The following is a 17,411-nucleotide window of genomic DNA, read 5'->3' as shown; positions in this document are numbered from 1 at the left end:
ATTTATAAACGAATAATTTGGGGAAGAAGAGAGGCCAGGCCCTCCCCAAAGGCAGCCGGGTTTCGGCAGAAGGATGCTGGAAGAGTGTCAGAGCCACACAAAGGTTGGGGAGAAGCCTTTGCTTCTACTCCTTACCTTTGCATTACTTAACCGTGGGCGTCACAAAGCGTAGTATCAGCCTAAACGCCCTCTTACCGCCTTCCCAAAGCGATGCTCAGCCCAGGTGAAGCAGAGGTGAAGCATCGTGGCGTAGAGAGCAGAGCTCACACCACCTTCGTCCCCAGCACTGCGGCAGGAGAGGGCTCTGGCAGTGGTGTCCCTGTGCCCGCAACAGGATTAAAGTGACCTGCTGAAATACAGCAGGAGCCAAAATACCCAGTGCATCGCCTCCATGCCAGCACGTGCCCTTCATCCAGACCCAGAGCTGCTCTCCTGGGATGTCCCCACCATCGCACCCTGGGGTGACAACGCACCCCCTGCCCTGTGCCCCCCAGCAACGCTCACAAGCTTTGACCTTACCAGACATGGCCAGCAAAGAGCTCTCACCCCCAAAAAACCCTTTAATTCATGCTTACACCCACTAATGAAGGGCTCTGTCCCGGGGCCAAGCGAGAAGCCCATCCCTGTTTCTGCCAACCAAGCACCCCAGGGTGGCCATCAAACCCAAGCGAGACCCCTGGGGACTACCAGTACCCTCCAGGGTCACCTTCCCCCTTCCTTAAACCTGATGGTGCCCAGATGGTGGTGGTAGCTCCTTGCCCTTCCCGGGGAGAGATCTGGGGTAAGGGGGGGACACTGATGCCCAGACCCACCTCGGTACCCAGCCCTTAGCTCTCCAGGTGTCAGTGGTTTCTCAGAAGGATGGTGACATGAAGACCTAAACAAACAAACAAGGAGCCCCCTGAGTACAGGTGTTACCCTGGAATTGTGTTTATTACTTAAAAAACTAAAAACCATAAATAAGAAGGAAGAACAGAGGCAACGAAATCCCTTGGACAGGTTCTGATGAACTCAAACACAAACCAATGCAACCAAATGAGGGGGAAGATAAAAGCAAATAAATGCATAAATAAAAGAAATAATATAAATAAATAATATATTAAACAACCCTCCCCACCCTGTAATGAAAACGTAGCTCAGAGAATGGGATCGACGCTTGTTAACCATTGTTAACTAGTATTTTTAGTCCTGACCGCTCTTAGGCTATGTATAGTTCCTTTTTTTAATGCATTTTCTATACATTAATAAAAGATACCGAAGGAGCGAGCCGTGTGCCTGTCCGGGAGTGGGGTGGGAGGGGGGTCCTGGTGCATCCGAGCCCAGCAGCATCGCAGCCCCGACCTCATGCCAAGCGGGGACACGCATCCCCTGTTCCCAATCCTCATTTAGCCCATGGAAGAAGGAGCGTGGGGGGCTCATTAGCAGGGATTCACCTGCTCTCACCCTCCTGCAAGGGCATGCGCTGCCCCATTGGAGCTCAGATACTTTGGTGTCTGAAGCCGTTGGCCACGGAGGTTTGGTTTTTCACGCGGTGCTTTGCAGCTGAGCTGCAAGGTGTCACACAGCTGGGACAGCCACCCCAGCAGCGGCTGGAAGAGGGCACGCTCCTCGTTTGCAAAGCACGCCAAGAAACACAAACTGGGAGGAATAGAGCAGATGGGAGACAAAGGACATCCAGTGGGATAAAAATAAATATAGAGGGAAGAAATTTGGGGGGGCAGCCCAGCACTGGTGCAAGCTGCCCGAAGAGGTGGTGCCATCTCCATCCTTGGAGGTGTTCAAGACCAGGCTGGAGAAAGCCCTGAGCAACCTCACCTGACCCTGGGACTGCCTTGGGCAGCAGGTCGGACCAGAGGCTCCCAAGGTTCCCCCTTGCCCGAGTTATCTTATTAAAATAAATAAAGTGACCATGAAGTCGGGTTGGCGCGGTTGGTCTTTTAACCCTGGTAAGGCGGGGAGCTGCGCTTTGGCCTCAGCCCAGTGCAAGATGTTTTGTTAATAAATTTAGCTGCTCCCACGAGCTAGAGAGGCCCACGGCTCTGCAGCTTAGAGCCAGAGAAAGCAAAGCCGTGGTGTAAATGCTCGGGAGCAGAGCAAAACAACCCTGAAGTCTTCAGTTAAAGCCGTTTTCCTGATTTAGACAGCAATCTGTTCCCAGCACGAAGGAAACCCCACCGAAAACCAAATTGCAAGGCTATTTCCAGCAGAACATGCTCCCAGAGGAAAACAACAACAACAAAAAACCCCAAACCCAACATTGATTTAGCAAAAATCTCTGGGACAAGTATGAATTTCAGAGGATTTTGAAAGTCTCCTCGTTTCGCATGCAGACTTTATTTAGACCACCTCATCTTAAGTTTTCATGTTTGACACGTAGCCAGGCAGGATGAGAAAGCCTGAAAGAAGGTCTTCTGCCAGACCGCTTCAATGTTTTCTAAATTTAATTTCAGAGAGACAAAACAGGGGAATTTGGTTTGTGGCAGCTTCTCAACTTCTCTTTCTTGCTCCGATTCGAGAGGGGGAAAAAAAAAGGAAGTAGTGAGCGCGGGGTTCCCCCGCCTTGGCCACGGTCGCCGGCATAGCGAAAAGCCAAGCCTGAAGCCTGACGGACTCAACTGTCTGGATTAAATGACCTTTTTCATGTCTGAAGGGAGTAAATGCCATGGAAGACCCTTCAGGCAAGCCCGGGGGTCTCCGCTGCGTGCAGAGGAGCCAAGGGATGGAGTTGGGTTTGGGATGGGGAGGAAGAGTTGCCTGCGTCGGTGCTTTGCATCCCAGTCTTGCGCAGCTTGGCCAAGCAGTTGGCCCAACGCGGTGCGTTTCATTTATGGTCCCTTAGAGAAGGGCAGTGCCCTCTACTGTACCCCCCATTCAGCATGTCTGGGGCCAGGTGGGGCCCCCAGGACCTCCAATCCCTGCAGAGCACCCTAAAAAAAGCTCACCTGAAGGAAACACGGACTCTCTGTTGCACTAACCAGATGCATGAGGTGGGCATGAACCACTCGGAGGTTGGTACCCAGAGAAGGCAGGAGCATGTGGAGCCAGAACATCCCTCCAGACCATAACCCACCTCCCAAAATCAGAGCCATGGCCCAGCTCCATGCTTCAGGCAGGATGAGAAGGGGGTGAGGGCTGTCACAAGCCCTTACCTAAACACTCCAAGCTTTGACTTAAGCCCAAGGAGGTTTTTTGCCCCACCACATCAGGTCCTGGGGAGCTTCTGCCCCATCACCCGTGCTGGTGCCCACCACCCTCATCACACAGGCCCCTCTGCCTTGCACAGGTCAAAGCCACCTGTATACCCTAGACACGGTCCTACACGTGGTGGTATCTCACATTTCCAGCCTCTCCAAGGAGCACACCTCCCCGGGCAGCCCGGCTTCGTGCAGGCAGAACCCACAGGCAGCACGGCCACGCTGCAGGCAGCAACTCTCCTCTTTGGGCAATTCTGGCCACTGCAGAGCATCCCACCACCAGCCTCCCCCCCATCTGCACTTTGTACAGAGATATTTCATCACAGCCCTCTTACCAAAGTCCTCTTCTTGCATGAGCGATGCTCGGGAACTTTGTTCCACCAGCAAACATCAGGAGGGTGTACAAAGGTCCTCAGCGGAGGGCATTGGGTGTCCGTCCCAAACCTGGCGCTCGAGCAATGCATTCCCAGCAACACGCCCTGCAACCTCAACTCGAAAAAACCCACAAGGGAAATGCTGGCCCAGGAGCAAGCAGCACTGCGGGAGAAGGTGCAACGCCTGCAGGAGCAGGGCTGGAGCACGTCGATGAAGGGGCGTCCTCGTCCCATGAATTCACAGCTGCTTTATGCCTTGCGGGATGTGGTTTTTATAGCACCGTCTTTAACAATCTTGGGGTTTAATTCCCTCTTGTAAGCCTGGATGTGCTCATCATCCCTTTAAAACCCTCATTCCCGTTTTTATATTTTCAACTCCTGTGGCTACAAGCTCTAAAGCTTAATTATGTAGAGTGTAAAAAAAAAAAAAATTATCTCTTTTAATCAAATCTAAATGCAGGGCTTTTAAATTTCATTGATTTGTCCCCTCTCCCTGGGATGAGGAGCGCTGTGAATAACAGCCCAGAGGCTTATTCCCCCTTCCCTGTGCTACAACCACGGCATCGACATGCAGTGATTTTTCTGCTTCCAACCTGTTTCAGCAATTTTCCCCATCAAAAGATATATATATATACACAATATATTTGAGGCAGAAGTATTGAACCTGAGTGCTAGTTGTGATTAGGGACTTTCTCACAGTGGCACTTCTCTCCCTCCCCATATTTTGGACTCCTTTCTGCTGTCGGAGGTGTGCAGCCCCGCTGTAGCACATACCATGCAATGTATAAACACGCTTAATCCCAGCAGCGCAGCTTATCCTCTTGCTCCCACCCAGGTTATCTCCCCGGCAGGCACTGAGGCTGCCGGGCGGCAGAGCGGAGCACACCGGGATGCTGGTGGGAACACAAGCCGCCTCTGTTGGCCACAACAGTCCCTTGTCCCCGCGCCGTCCCCTGCGTTCGGCGACATCGCGACAAAAGAGGGGTTTTGAAGGAAGTAACTCTGCAAACGTTTACAAGAAAAATCCTCCCAAAAAGTGAGAGGAGGGGGAGGTGAAGTGGGAAATCCTCTCTCTAAGAATTTCAGGAGAAGGCGTTGGAAATGGGCAGCCAGGAGAGGAGCATCAAGGGGACAGGGCTGGAGAAGCAGCACCGGCAGCCAGTGTCCCTCCACTCCCGGGGCCTCTCCCCATAGTCCCACATCCTCCACTGCACCTGAGTCATGCCGAAAGCAGCCGGCATCTGCCCGTTCACCGCCTCGTATCGGTTCCTCACCCGTGACCCAAGGCCACCTCTCCCCCCTGCCCGAGGGGGCCTTTTCCCCTCCAAATAAAGGAACCTGCTCTCCCTCATGGGGGGTAGAAAGAGGCAAAACACCCCCAGGAGAAAGGCTTTTGGTCTGTTTTTCCTCTTTCACCCACCATGATTTGCATTTCGCTCTCGGTTCCCTCCCCGGGGGTGGGTGAGCCCCCACCACCGCCCTGCCCGAGCCCGGTGCCCAGCTGCATCCTCCCCGCTGAGCCCCCGTTAGCAAATGAGATGATGAGGAGGAAGGCTTTGAACTGTGAAGAGCAAGGGTCAAATAGTCCCCAGGCAGGAGCTAAGCCCCAAGGGCAGCACAAAACATCCCGGCACGAGGGCACACCTTGGCCAACCGCTCCGGTGCCACCAGCCAAAATCCTCACGTGGCCCAAAGTCGAGGGACATCAGCTCACCGGAGATCTCCAGGAACAGCTTCCCTCGTGGAAGCGGCTGAGGGAGGGGAAGGGATAATAAAAAAATAATAGTAATTTGGCAGCTGCTTATCATTAAAGAAATGGGATTGGATCTCCCTGCCCACCTCGGCTGGGCTCCGGGGGAAGCTGGCACCGAGGGACGGCCGCTGATTGCTCCTCGGCATCGCGGGGCTGAGCCAAAGGAAGGACCACGCCGGAGGGGACAGCTGGCACAACTGGTTTTTCACCTGAAAAGCAACCTTGGCAGATCAGATCCAACACCCACGCGGTGCGGGAAACCCCGGGAGCGGCTGCTCCGGGAGGAGGCACGAGCCGCCGCTTCCCCGGGGAACACGCTGGTCCTTGGGGGCACCGGGGCCGTGCCCGAGCATCACTCGCTCCTCTGCCTCTGCCTCACACCTCCCGCAAACCCAGCCGTCAAGACACTGCCGGTGACCCCCTTCCCATGCCGAGGGAAGGGGCACCCCCATTCACCAACGAGTTTTTCGTCCCCTGGCCTTCACGTAACTAATCCTTGAGCCGTTCCTAAATGGGAAGGCACCACGTCACGCTGCCGGGACTTGCCCGGCCCCGGCACGTCTCCTTTCCCCCTCGCGCACCGCCAGCGCTGCCCATAGGATTTCCTCAGGAAGGAGTTCCTGAAGGCTCACACACACAAAACAATCATCAGCTCGAAACCAACAGAAAGGCCTACCGCTTTCCTCCCAAACCCCGCGGCACACACCGATCGCACCCCGCGCTGCCATCTCTTGCTTGCTCTCACCCCATCAGGTGCAGGGACACACACCCTCCCTCCTCCCCAAACTCACTCAGGTCCCCGTACCCCGTCTTTGCTCAACGCAAGCACCAAGTGGGACTTGAGGACGCACCCGAGGACCCCACCTTGCTCCCCACCCCAGCCCTCCCTGTCCCCGGGGAGGGATGCTCCAGCAGACCCGGACCCACCTCAGCAAGTCCAGCTGCACCCAAAGCCTCCCGGGTGATGGGTGGGTGGGGAAGAGGCACCCCCACAAAAAACCTCACCCATTTTGGGGCACTTCCCCTAAGAGCAGCCTTTCCCCCATCGCTGCCCATGTGGGTCTGAGCCCCAGGCACTTAAGGGCAGCCCCAAACCAGAGTATCCGCAAGAAGGTGGGACCCAGGTGGGACTGGGACACCTGAGCCCAACCCGACCCCAGGGGCTTCCCAGAGGGGACAGAGCCCGGCAGGCACTGAGCGAGGGAGAGGAGGGGAGGAAGCAGCAGCCGCAGAGCCTGCCAGCCCCAAAACCACCAGCTTAGTGTTTTTCCCCCACCTCCCCAAGGGTCACTGTCCCATCCCGCCCCTGCCTCTCCCGTTCTCCAAAGCCGGAAAGCCTATTGCTGCTGTTAAAGTAAATACCAAAGGCTGCTATTTTTATCCAGCCTACGACCGGGCGCGCTTTATTTTTGGTGTTTAACTGCAGGCTTTTTTGTGGGAGGGGGAGAGGGAGGGGAAAAAGCAGAAGCATGGGGGAAAAATGAGAGGAATGTTTCTCCAGGAGCAGAGTTTTCCATTGCTTACTTTAAGCCAGGCCAGCGTCTGCAAACAGAAATCGCAACCGGAGAGCAGAGCAAGCAGCCGGGAAGAAAGGTGTGCTCATATCTGCAGTCACTTTACATCTCCTTCCATCCCACCCTGCCGAGAAAAACCCAAATATACCAGTTCTGGGTACCAGCTGGGTGTTATCAAGGCAGGAGTGAAGCTCCCAGCTGTGTAATGGGGCAAACTGGTAAATAAATCAGCTGAATCCAATGAAACAAGGGGGAAACAAGAGGGTGTTTCTATTTTCAGTGTAAGATTAGTAGTGTTTGCCGAATAAAATTGGGGGTTGAGGGGACCTTGGAGGAAATGGAAGTTATCCGGCGGGCTTTTCAGCAGGGGGAAGGCTTTGATCTCGCAGGGAAATAAGGAGTTTGGGAAAGATGGATAGAAAACAGGGGCTGGAGGAGGAATTTGATTTCCAGCTGGTCCCAGGCCTGGGCTCAAACCGACATCCGTGATGTGACGGGAGCTTCTCTCGTCCAGGCTTAATCAGTTCCTCAGCTCGAGGGGCACCAGCGAGCAGAGAGGTGCATAATCTGGAGCAGCAGTGATTCATCGCCGGCTGAGTCACGGCTTCCTCTCGCCCATTAAAGCTTCTGAAAAACAAAGCACAATCCCTCGGAGCCCAGATACGCTGGATGCCAAACACAACTCGGAGGTGGCAGGTTTAAACACCCCCCACCCCCCCCAAAATGTCCTTTTTCCCCACACCGCGTGTGAAGGAGCCGTGGAACTCCTCGCTGCAGGAAGCATCCGCGGGGTCAAGCATCAAATGGTGCTTATATTCTTTCAAAGCATCCGCTATGGACCACTACGGGGAAGAGGATGCGGTGCTAGACAGAGCCGTGGTCTGACTGATTATATTCTTGCATTAATTCTAAGTTTCTTGAAGTCCACCCAATGCTTCCCAGCTTGGTTTAATGGTATTGCTACACTCGGTGGGATCAAAACTCTATGGGTAGCAGCATCACGAGAGATTTAAATGCTGAGGTCAGCGTTATCGGTGCCCACCAGCTCTGCCACTTCGTCGGAGGGGTGCAGCAACGCTCCTGCCCGAAGCCAAGCGGGTGCCGAAGCGCCATGCTCAGAGGGGCCCCCGAAAAGCCAGGGAAGGTGCCCAGACCAGCAGCTCCTCCCTCGGCGAGGCCTCTGCCAAATTAAATTGGTGACAAGAAAGCGCCGAGCCCCAGCGGGGCTGTTTGCCCAGGGAACAAAGCAAACCTCCCAGCCGCCGCCGCGAGAGCGCTGCCGGGGACGGGCAGGGCTTTCATCCCCCTCGACCCCAGGGCCGGGCACCCCCGAGCCCGACGCCTCCGGCCACGCTCGCCCTTGGAGACATCTAATAATAAATATTTCCGAGCAATCCTATTAGGGTGGTTTCAAAGGTGACGTTACGCTCTCTGGTGCTGTAGAGCGGCCGGGTGTCCCCTGGGTGACTGCCAGCACCCAGGCAGCTTCTTCTGCGTGCCCAGGAACGGTGTTGTCATAGGGAGATTTGGTACCTGCAAACCAGGGAACTGCTGCAGCTTACCAGGGGAGAGCCGGGATGGGGTGAGCTGGGAAGGGGTGAGCCAGGATGGGGTGAGCTGGGAAGGGGTGAGCCGGGATGGGGTGAGATGGGATGGGGAGAGAGGATGGGATAAACTAGGAAGGGGTGAGCCGGGATGGGGTGAGCCGGGATGGGGTGAGATGGGATGGGGAGAGACAGGATGGGATAAGCTAGGAAGGGGTGAGCCAGGATGGGGTGAGCCGGGATGGGGTAAGCCGGGATGGGGTGAGCTATGATGCAGTAAGCCAGGATGCAGTGAGCCACGAACACGGTGCAAAGCCCAGGGATCTCCATCCTGTAGCGTAAAACCAAGGAAAAATTTCCTGGTGTTAATAAGCAGCCAATCTTTAGGTAAAAAGGGTTTCGTACTTCCCGCAGCGCATAAACCCCTTACCAAAGGCTACCAGGAGGCACTTGGCCGCAGGCTGTAGCCGGCAACGTGCGTTTCTTGGGGGTCTCTCACCCCTCCAGCCCCAGCACCAGGATGAAGGCAGCAGGAGGGAGGGCAGCAGCGGCAGCCGGGGCTGGCTGACCACTTGCCTCCATCCCTCCTCTCTGCCCCTCTTTCCTCATATTCCCACCGCAGCTTTGCTCCTGGCACTGCCGGGCCATGGCACCAGGAGCCGTTTTCCAGCAGCCTCCAAGAGTCGGGCAGCCCCGGCTACCCCAGCTCGAGGAGTTAGCGCCAAGGCCGAAGTGGAAAAGCAAAGCCACTGGCTCTGGAGCATGAAGGAGGGCGAGGAGGGCAAGCGCGGGGGTTTTGCAATCCAAAGGGATTCAAGCCAGCCAGAAAAATTCCAGCAAAACATTTTTCTAGTCACAGCTTGCCCGGCTGTCAACATCGCAATGCTGTGCAGAGACCGCTCAGCACCGGATGGGAAAGCAATCGGGATCTGGTGGTTGCTGGATATCCCTCGTAGGGAGATAAAAAAGAAGTAAGACGGAGAGAAAGCAGCAAGTGGAGATAGGGCATGGCAATCCAAAGGGAACTGAAATCAAACCTGGCAAACAGCAAACCCCTGCACGACCTGGAGTGCCTTCCTCGGGTCGAAACATCATTTATTATCTCCAGGGGTGCACGGCACCCGCAACCTCGGTGGGTGCTGCCTGGGGAGGACAGCAGCCCCCGGGACGTCCCCTGCCATGGGGGTGCCTCGGTCACCCCCCGCTCTTTCCAGGGCTGGAGCGCGGGCATCGGGGCGGCAGAGCGGGGTCGGGGCGCAGGGTGCCAGGGTGCCAGGGTGCCAGGGTGCCAGCCCTGGCCCTGCTTTTCGGGGGACGGAGCTCTGCCCTCTCCTTAAGAGCCTCCCAACAGCAGCAGCGGCATCGCCGCCCCTGCAGACCCCCCCCGCTGCCCCCCAAAACGGCTTTGGGGGAAACCTCCGCTGCGCCCACGCCCGGGGCTCCCTCCCGGCGAGGGAAAACGCTTCCTTCCCTCCCTCCTCCCCGCAACTTTTGGCAGGTTTGGGGCCTGGGTTGGTACCTCCTTCCCAGACTAAACGACTCCCCCCGCCCCTCCGGAGCGCCCGGGGCCGGCAGCGCCCGCAGAGCCGGGGCTGCCCCCCCCCCCCCCCCCAGTTTCGGGGCTGTGTGAGGGCGGGGGGCGCGGCGGGGAGCCCCAGGTGGGGCAGGGAGGGCGGCGGGGCCGGGCGGGGGGCGGAGGCAGGCGGGCCGGGGCGTCCCATTTCCTCCGGCCGCCCGGAGCCTCTGCCGGGGCGGGCGGGAGGACGAGCCGCGGGCAGCGAGGTAGGTTGGCTGGGGGGGGGGTGTCCCCCGAAATGGGGGGTCCCGGGGGCGGGGAGCCGCCCCCCGCAGCCGCCGGGCTTCGGCCAGCCGGGCAGGGCTTCCCTGGGCGTTATCCGAGCGCAGGGCTGTTCTCTATTCCTTTTTTAAGGCCACCCCATTGCCGCCCGGGACCCCCCCGGGGCCGGGGCGCAGCCGTCGGGGCAGATGCCGGTAGAGGCGGGTGGGGAGGGGGTGGCAGTGGGGACACGGCGACGCAGAGCCACCACCTCTCGGGGTGGGGGGGGACGTGTGGCAGGAGAAGGCCTGCCCAGCAGCGGGGGTCGCGGGGTGCGAAGGCTGGAGGTAAGGCTGCGCCAACGAGTTTGGCTCCTACTTCTCCCCCGGGGAGCCCCATGTGGGTCTGCAGCCCCCTGAGCCTCCCGCCTGCCCTGCACCCCAGGGAGGCCCGGGGGGGGGCTGGGGGGGGGCTGCCCCCGGCCCACCCTTCGGAGGAGACCGAGGCGGCTCGGAAGAGCTCCGGGTGCTGTCAGGGATGACAGCGGTGCTTTCCTAAAACTGGTCTTTGGGCCAGGAGTTGCGCCGATGCCGGGGCCGATGGCAGCCGCGCTCGTGCAGGCGGCGACGGCAGAGCGGGCTCCGGGCAGCAGCTTGTAAAATAGTTTCGCTTTAACCCTGTTATCCAACACTCACATCAGTAGTTTTCCAGATTGCTCCCTGTAAGGGATGGAAGCATCTACGCGCGGCTTCTGTCCGCGAGGTTCGATGGCGGTGGGAATAAGACGAAGCTTTAGTTGGTTTTGTTCCCCGGGTGGTGGCTCTTGGCGTTTGTTTTTCAACGTTTGAGGAAGGTCTGCGGAGCCCGCTGCGAGTTCTGCGAGACCGGTGGCAAAACTCTTGTTATTCACTGTTTCCAAAGCAATCTGCGATCCCAGCTAAGGAAACTGCTCACCCTGTCAGGTCTCGGCCAGTTTTCCTTTAAGTCTGCAGGTGCAAATGGGAACACAGATGTCACTCGCGTGTGCGTGCGTAGCTGCGTCTGCGCCGCCTGTACCAGCGAGACAGAGAAGTGAGTCTTTCCTAACCTGACCCATAGCTATCACCGCCAGTGGAAAGTGGGTATAAAGCTGATATAAAGCCAATAACAGAAGGAAGCGGTCGAGTTTAGTATCGCAATTCCTGCTTTGCGCCGCTTTGCATCAGTTCCGTGAAGTGAGGTCTCGTCCGCATTAAGGAAATGGGGGTGGCGGCAGGTCAGACGCTTTCGTGTCACCCCTGCCAGCCCTGAGTTGCAGCCGGGCACCGAGCGCGGGGGAGTTCAAATAACCCCGAAGTACCGGGGCCAAACCCTATGGGTCGTGGGCTGTAGGTCGGTCATCCTCCGGCGCAGCCCCTGCTCTCAACGTGGATGTAGGGAGAAGCACCTTAGAGCGGCCCCACTCCCGCCTGAGCCGGGCTGCGTGTCGGCCGAGAGGAGCCGGTTGAGCTTTGTTAGGCTGGAGAGGACTTCACGCAGACAGAAGAGCCTGTTGAGAGTTGAGCCTAAAGGACTTAACTTGCAAAATGGGGTCCTAAAACATCTCCAGCTTTCTCCCCCTCCGCCGCGGTGACCCTGCCTAGCGGTTTCCAGCCCTTTGCCCCCTGTTTCCAGCGAACTGCAACTTTTCTGCAAACTCTGCCTCCGTCCCCCGCCGCTGCAGGATGTGGGCAAGCCGGCATTGCTAAGGCAACCCCTCTGTTTTCATTTCCCCATGCTCGGGCTGGCAGCCTTTACCCCCCCCAGCTCAGCCAGGCAAGCCACGCGCGCCGATGGTTTGCGGTGCCATCCCAAGCTGGCCCTCAAAAGGAGCTTGTTTTCCACCCACGGCCGCCCGTAACTCCGGAGGAGTGGCAGATGCTCCCCACCCTTGAAAAAACCGGCTCCTTTGGAGCCAACGTGGATTAAAGAACCTCGTGTTGAACGCCCAGCTTCGATTAAAACTTACACAAGCCGTGCAAACGCCAGCCAGGCAGAGATGCCGTCCATCCCTGGCCGCAGGATTTCCCAAGCGAGTTACCATGTCAGCTTTCCCCTCGCTCGCTGCCAGCACCGGCTACCCAAAAACAAAGAGCTCATTTAGCAGGGCATTGAGCAGCCCTCCCCGAGACGCTGCCCTGTCTCCCAGTGCTTCCCTGGCCCCGATTTTTGGTCCCGTACCTTGACCCCAAAAACCAGCCGACCTCCCCACTGCAGCTCCACGTGCGTTGGGCACCTGGTTCGCACCCGTGGGGGACCCCGGCACAGCTCTGCCCCTTCGTCCCCTCCCTAAGGGGGGGATGTCGCTGTCACACCAAATTGAGCAGCACGGATTTTTTTCCTAAATGCAGCTCCTCGCTGCGCACACGGGCTTTCAGCTGGCGGTGGGTGGCCTTGGGTAACCCCTCTGCCCTTGGAGTTGCGGCTCAAAAGGCACCAGTTTTTCTACTCCCCCCCCGCTTTTTTTTTTTATTAAACTGAAGAACCCCTTTATTTAGCACATAGACATCCCTTCATCTACAAAACAGAAGGCGATGCACCAGCCAAAAAGAAAAGGCATTTGAAAACCAGCTGCACAGCCAGGCTGAAAGGTGGCCCCGGGATTTTGGCGCGATGCTCGGGGCAGCAGCAGGTACCTCTGCCTTCCCCTTGCGAGGGATGCTCGGCCGCATCCCTGCTGCTGCGGGCTTGTGCGTCCCCGGCTGGGCACTTCCCAGGAACAAGCAGTGAGGGCCTCTGCAGCGCATTCAGCTCCGGTTTGAAGTGGAAACATTTCAAAGGGCTCTGCGCTTTTTTTTTTTTCCTTGCCTTTTTTTTTTTCTCTGCAAACAATTAATTACAAGTTTAAGAGGAAGTTCCAGCCCTCCTTCCCGCCCCAGAAGTTTAGAGGCAATAAATATAAAGCAGCTCAGCGCAGGAATAAAATTGTACATCCTGTTTTGTCTGACGTTAAGGCAGTTGTTGTTTTGGGGTTGGTGGTTTTTTTTTCCTTCTTTTTTGGAGTGCAGTGTATCATAGGCGTCCAGTGTTCCTGCCTGGATAATAAGCTGTCAGGATATTTATGGATAAATGGCAAACCTGCTTCACGCAGATGATTCAGGCCAAGGAAAAGCTGCTCTGTTTATTTGTGTTGCAGTTTACTACCGCTGTCCTAAAAAAAGGCCTCGGCGAGGATGAAGGTTGGGGCAGGGAGCAGCTTTAAGAAGCGACTCTCACCGCTTCCCCCCTTGCCCTTTGCTTGTTAATGCCTGTGGGCAGCGACAGCAGAGACCGGCACCCGGAGAGCCCTTGCTTATCTCCCCCGGGAGCAAAAGCAGATCTGTAACATCTCCGCCAGCTCCGGGCAGGGGTTAGGAAGGGGAGGGATGGGATTTCGCTCTCCGAGCCCTCCTCGGTAGCTCATGATTTCTCAGGTGGGGACGGCAACGATATCACCGTCCTCTGCGGGGTAGGGGAATGAGGCAGCGCAGGGAGCAGCCGGTTTCCGGAGGCTGGGAAGCTGCTCGGCAGCAGAAGTGGGGTGGAAAAGGCTCTTCTGCCTCTTGCAGCACCATCCCTCCCTCTTGGGTGCGTGGCTGGCATCCCCACCATCCTGCTTGTCTACCTCCAAAAAATGCCCCCCACATATATATATATATTAATTCCCCATCTAGCAAGCAGAAACTAGAAGATGCAACAGACTGGACAAAAATCCAGCAATAAAACATTAGCTACAACCATCTTCGTCTAGCCAAAGCCCAACCCGCCTCCCGGAGCGCTGTTGAATTTGGTAAATCTCAAAGGGGAGTTTTTCAGAAAGGCACCCGCAGAAATTTGTACGTCCCTTTCCACCAGATCTCCTACGCGCATGTTCGAAAGAGAAACCACCGGCTAATTGCGGCCAGCTCAGCTACGCTCTTGTGCAGATTGAAATGATAAATTTGCAGCGGTCAGTCTGTTTCTGCGGGGGGGCAGGGAGGATAAACCCTTCTCTTTACATAGGATCTGAGCACTCGTCAAGTCCCAGATTGAGACCTCGGCATCTACGCTGAAGGATTCGGCTCTTGGGGTCCTGGCAATGCGGTAGGAAAGCCAGTAGCTGGGGGTGGCTGGGGAAACAAGACCCCGTACAGCTTTGTATGTCCCAGGACAGCGTCGCTGAAGGCAGGTTTTCCCTTGGGAGCCGTCTTTTTGGGGGATGCCTGCCAGCTCCCGCCTTGGCGAGGCAGCCCCGCTTCCTCCCCGGGGCATCGGCAGCAGCGCGAGGGCTATGGTTAGGGTTGGGTGGGACTCGCGGTTTCTTTTTCGGGCAAGGCAGACAGTTTTGCTGTTGGTTAGGAGGTAGGGTGTGATCGCAAAGCAAGGCGGGAGGATGCGCAGTGGCAGCCCGGCTGGGTGAACTGCAGCATCCTTTCACTCGGGGCGGGGGCCGGCTCCCAAAACGCTCGGTACAAGAGAACATCCCTTAGCAGGTGCTGCAACAGCAATAAATACCATTCAAAGCAAGGAATGGTAGCGCTATAGACAAGGAGACTCTAACCAAAACCGTCCTGGGTCCCCTTCCCGTTCCTCCCTAGAGGCACCCGGGCTCTCCGAGAGCTGCCAGAGGGAGAGCCAATGAGTCGGTGGTCGCAGGGGACCGGTAGAGTCCAGATGCCGGGTGGCCGTTGGCTCCACTAGAAACGTCTCTGCTTTACCTGAGATTTGGGTTTCGTGACAGTGAGCAACCCCTGCGGGACACCTTTGGAGTTCAGGCAGTACCTCTTAAGTCTTTGTCACGTGGAAGCACTGGCTTTGCTTTTACTGTGCCTCAGTTTCCCCTCCCGTGCACATGGGGATTTTGGCATTCCCTCAAGATGCTGCGGGGCTTGAATCCCAAAGGCTGGCAAAGGGGCTGATGTAAAATGCCGAGTGAGGGTGAAACATGGTATTAGAGCCTGATATTGCTCCTGCCCACTCTTCATCTGCACAACCCGTAATTTGGTGACCCCAGCGTTGAACCAAAACTGCAAACTCGCGGCACAAAGCCCCCTGCCCTACTCAAAATCCCAGGAGAGGAGGAAAGCCGTGAGCAGAGGCAGCAGCTCCCTGCCCCTGTGGGCGGGCATCCCCCAGAGCTCTGCCGCTCAGCAGCACCTCTCCCTCCCCGAGGGAGAGGAAAACCTTACGTCAGGCTGCAGAAATGCTCCTCAGCCCTACCCAACCCTTGGAGCAATTCCCAGGTGAGGCACAGCGGAGGCTCCTCCATCCCCAGCCAACCTTCGTCCTCCCCCAACGCTGCCTTTGCGGCCAGCCCCGGCTACACGGAGGTGGCCATGGGTGCCTGACCACTGCCCGTGCGTCCCGCTGACCACGGTCCCCATCAAAAATCCAGGTGGTTTAACCGCAGCCCCCACCCCAAACCTCCCGGCTGCGTCCCGGGTGACGGAGCGGCGGGACGGGACCCTAGCGCGGTGCCTGGGACAGGCACACCTCACCTCGGCGCTGCCCGGACGCAGGGCACTGCCCTGCCCGCAGCGCCTCGGCTGCCCCTCCCAGACCACGGACCGTGAGAAACGGTCTGTCCAAACCAGACACCCCATCCCAGGGTGGATCGAGGCTACGGAGAGACCTGTGATGTGCTGACTCCCGGCTCCCGTGGCAGCAGTACCGCTCTCTGTGGTGGTCCCTTGCCTGGAGCAGGCAAGTCCCTTCCTAGGCAGGAAAGCTCCTCCTGCAAACAATATTTCCTCTGCTAAGAAATAAGCCCTACAAAGGGCTAACAAGAGCTCCATGCTGTGGCTGCCAAGCGAGGGTTGAGATGTACATCGGGGGGGCAGGATTTGTGCTTGGCCAGATGCCAAGGCAAGCGGGGACGCCCAAAGCCCTCCTCGCCCATCCCCATCATCACCAGGAATGAACCCCAGGAGAGGTTGGGAGGCTGTGTTTCTCAGATGGGGACACCCAAAGGGACACGGCCGGCGGCGTGAACCAGCCCCCGTGACCCCAGACCCCTCTAAGGCAGCAGAGCTCCCACCTTGCCGAGGCTTTGGCTGTGCTGGCAGCTCCATGGAGAAATGTGCTGAGGGAGCAGGCAACTGATCCGTGTGGTTTTCCGTCTCTGCAGGCACCATCCAAGGACACTTGCGGAGCCCACTAGCTGGTTACAGGAGCTGAACGTATCCCAAGGGGCCTTCAAGCGGAGGGAGCAGCACAGGCAACCTGCCCAGGAGCCGACATGGAGCAGAAGATCAGCTCTTTCTTTAATTCCATCTTGGAGCTCATCCGTACCAAGCATGAGGAAGGCGTCTTCAACACCGTCTGCCTGGCCGTGCTGATGGGTCTGCCCTTCGTCGTCCTCATTGCGTTTGTTTTCATCTGCTGCCACTGCTGCTTCTGCAGCCGGAGGGGAGAAAGCGGGAAGAAAGGTGGCCCCAGCAGCAACGGGCAGCTGCACGCCGAGAGGAACAAGAAGAAAAAGAAGAAGAAGAAGAAGGATGAAGAGGACCTGTGGATCTCTGCTCAGCCCAAACTGCTCTTGCTGGACAAGAGACCCTCCTTGCCCATCTAGCAGACAGGAGGGCGTTCAGGCCCTCCCCTCTGAGATGCCACCAGTCCTTTCAGCTGCGCGCTATGGGAGGTGAGGAGATGCCAAAGCTGCTGCTGCTTTATGGTGACTTTCAAAAGAGGCTGAGCCCAGCGGCTAACCAGCGTTATTGAAGGGCCAGCAGAGAGCAAGGCAGTCGGGCACAGGTTTTTGCAAGCCCCTTCTCCCCCACCATGACAGCATGCCCCAAGGGCAGAAACCTCTGCAAAGGACGGGCGTGCACGCGGCCACGTGCCCTGCTGAGCACGCCAGGGTGACCTGCCACCGGGCCGTACGTACCTCCCGCCACGAGCACAACGCACACGCGCCGGGCTGGCACGCAGCAACCGGCTGCGAGGCTCTCCCTCTGCGCTCGCGTGCAAGAACACGCGCCGTTGCATGGACAAGGGTGCGCAGGACCACGTGCACTCAAAGACTGAGCCGCCTGCACGCTCCCCCTACACATAGACGGCCGCGTGCAAAGCAAGCGCAGGCACGCCTCCTTTGCTTGTCCTGCCGCGGAGATGGCGCAACTTGACTGTCCAGGCTCCGTCCAAACCCCAGCTCACGTTGGAGATGCAAAGAAAGCCGAGCGCAGAGTTACCCCCCAGCTCAAAGATGCGCCATCTTCCCGGCCACCAAACCAAAGGCAACCGAGAGCATCTGAAGACAGATGCCCTCGGCCCAACCTTA

The 17,411-nt window shown here is 57.6% G+C and overlaps 1 protein-coding gene across 1 annotated transcript; it reads left to right on the top strand.

Annotated features, from left to right (window-relative positions):
• The first annotated feature begins 16,370 nt into the window (after positions 1-16,370).
• Positions 16,371-16,772, top strand: KIAA0040 (KIAA0040 ortholog). The gene has a single exon (XM_009819754.2). The coding sequence runs from the start codon at positions 16,371-16,373 to the stop codon at positions 16,701-16,703; it is 333 nt and encodes a 110-aa protein (XP_009818056.2). The 3' UTR covers positions 16,704-16,772.
• The last annotated feature ends 639 nt before the right edge of the window (positions 16,773-17,411 follow it).

The sequence above is a fragment of the Gavia stellata genome, chromosome 10, assembly GCF_030936135.1.
Source record: "Gavia stellata isolate bGavSte3 chromosome 10, bGavSte3.hap2, whole genome shotgun sequence".
NCBI lineage: Eukaryota > Metazoa > Chordata > Aves > Gaviiformes > Gaviidae > Gavia > Gavia stellata.
Note: the sequence above shows the minus strand (reverse complement) of the source record. Positions and strands in the feature narration are given on the sequence as shown.

Coding starts and splice junctions, on each gene's coding strand:
- KIAA0040 (XM_009819754.2), top strand. CDS start 16,371: ATGGAGCAGAAGATCAGCTCTTTCTTTAATTCCATCTTGGAGCTCATC.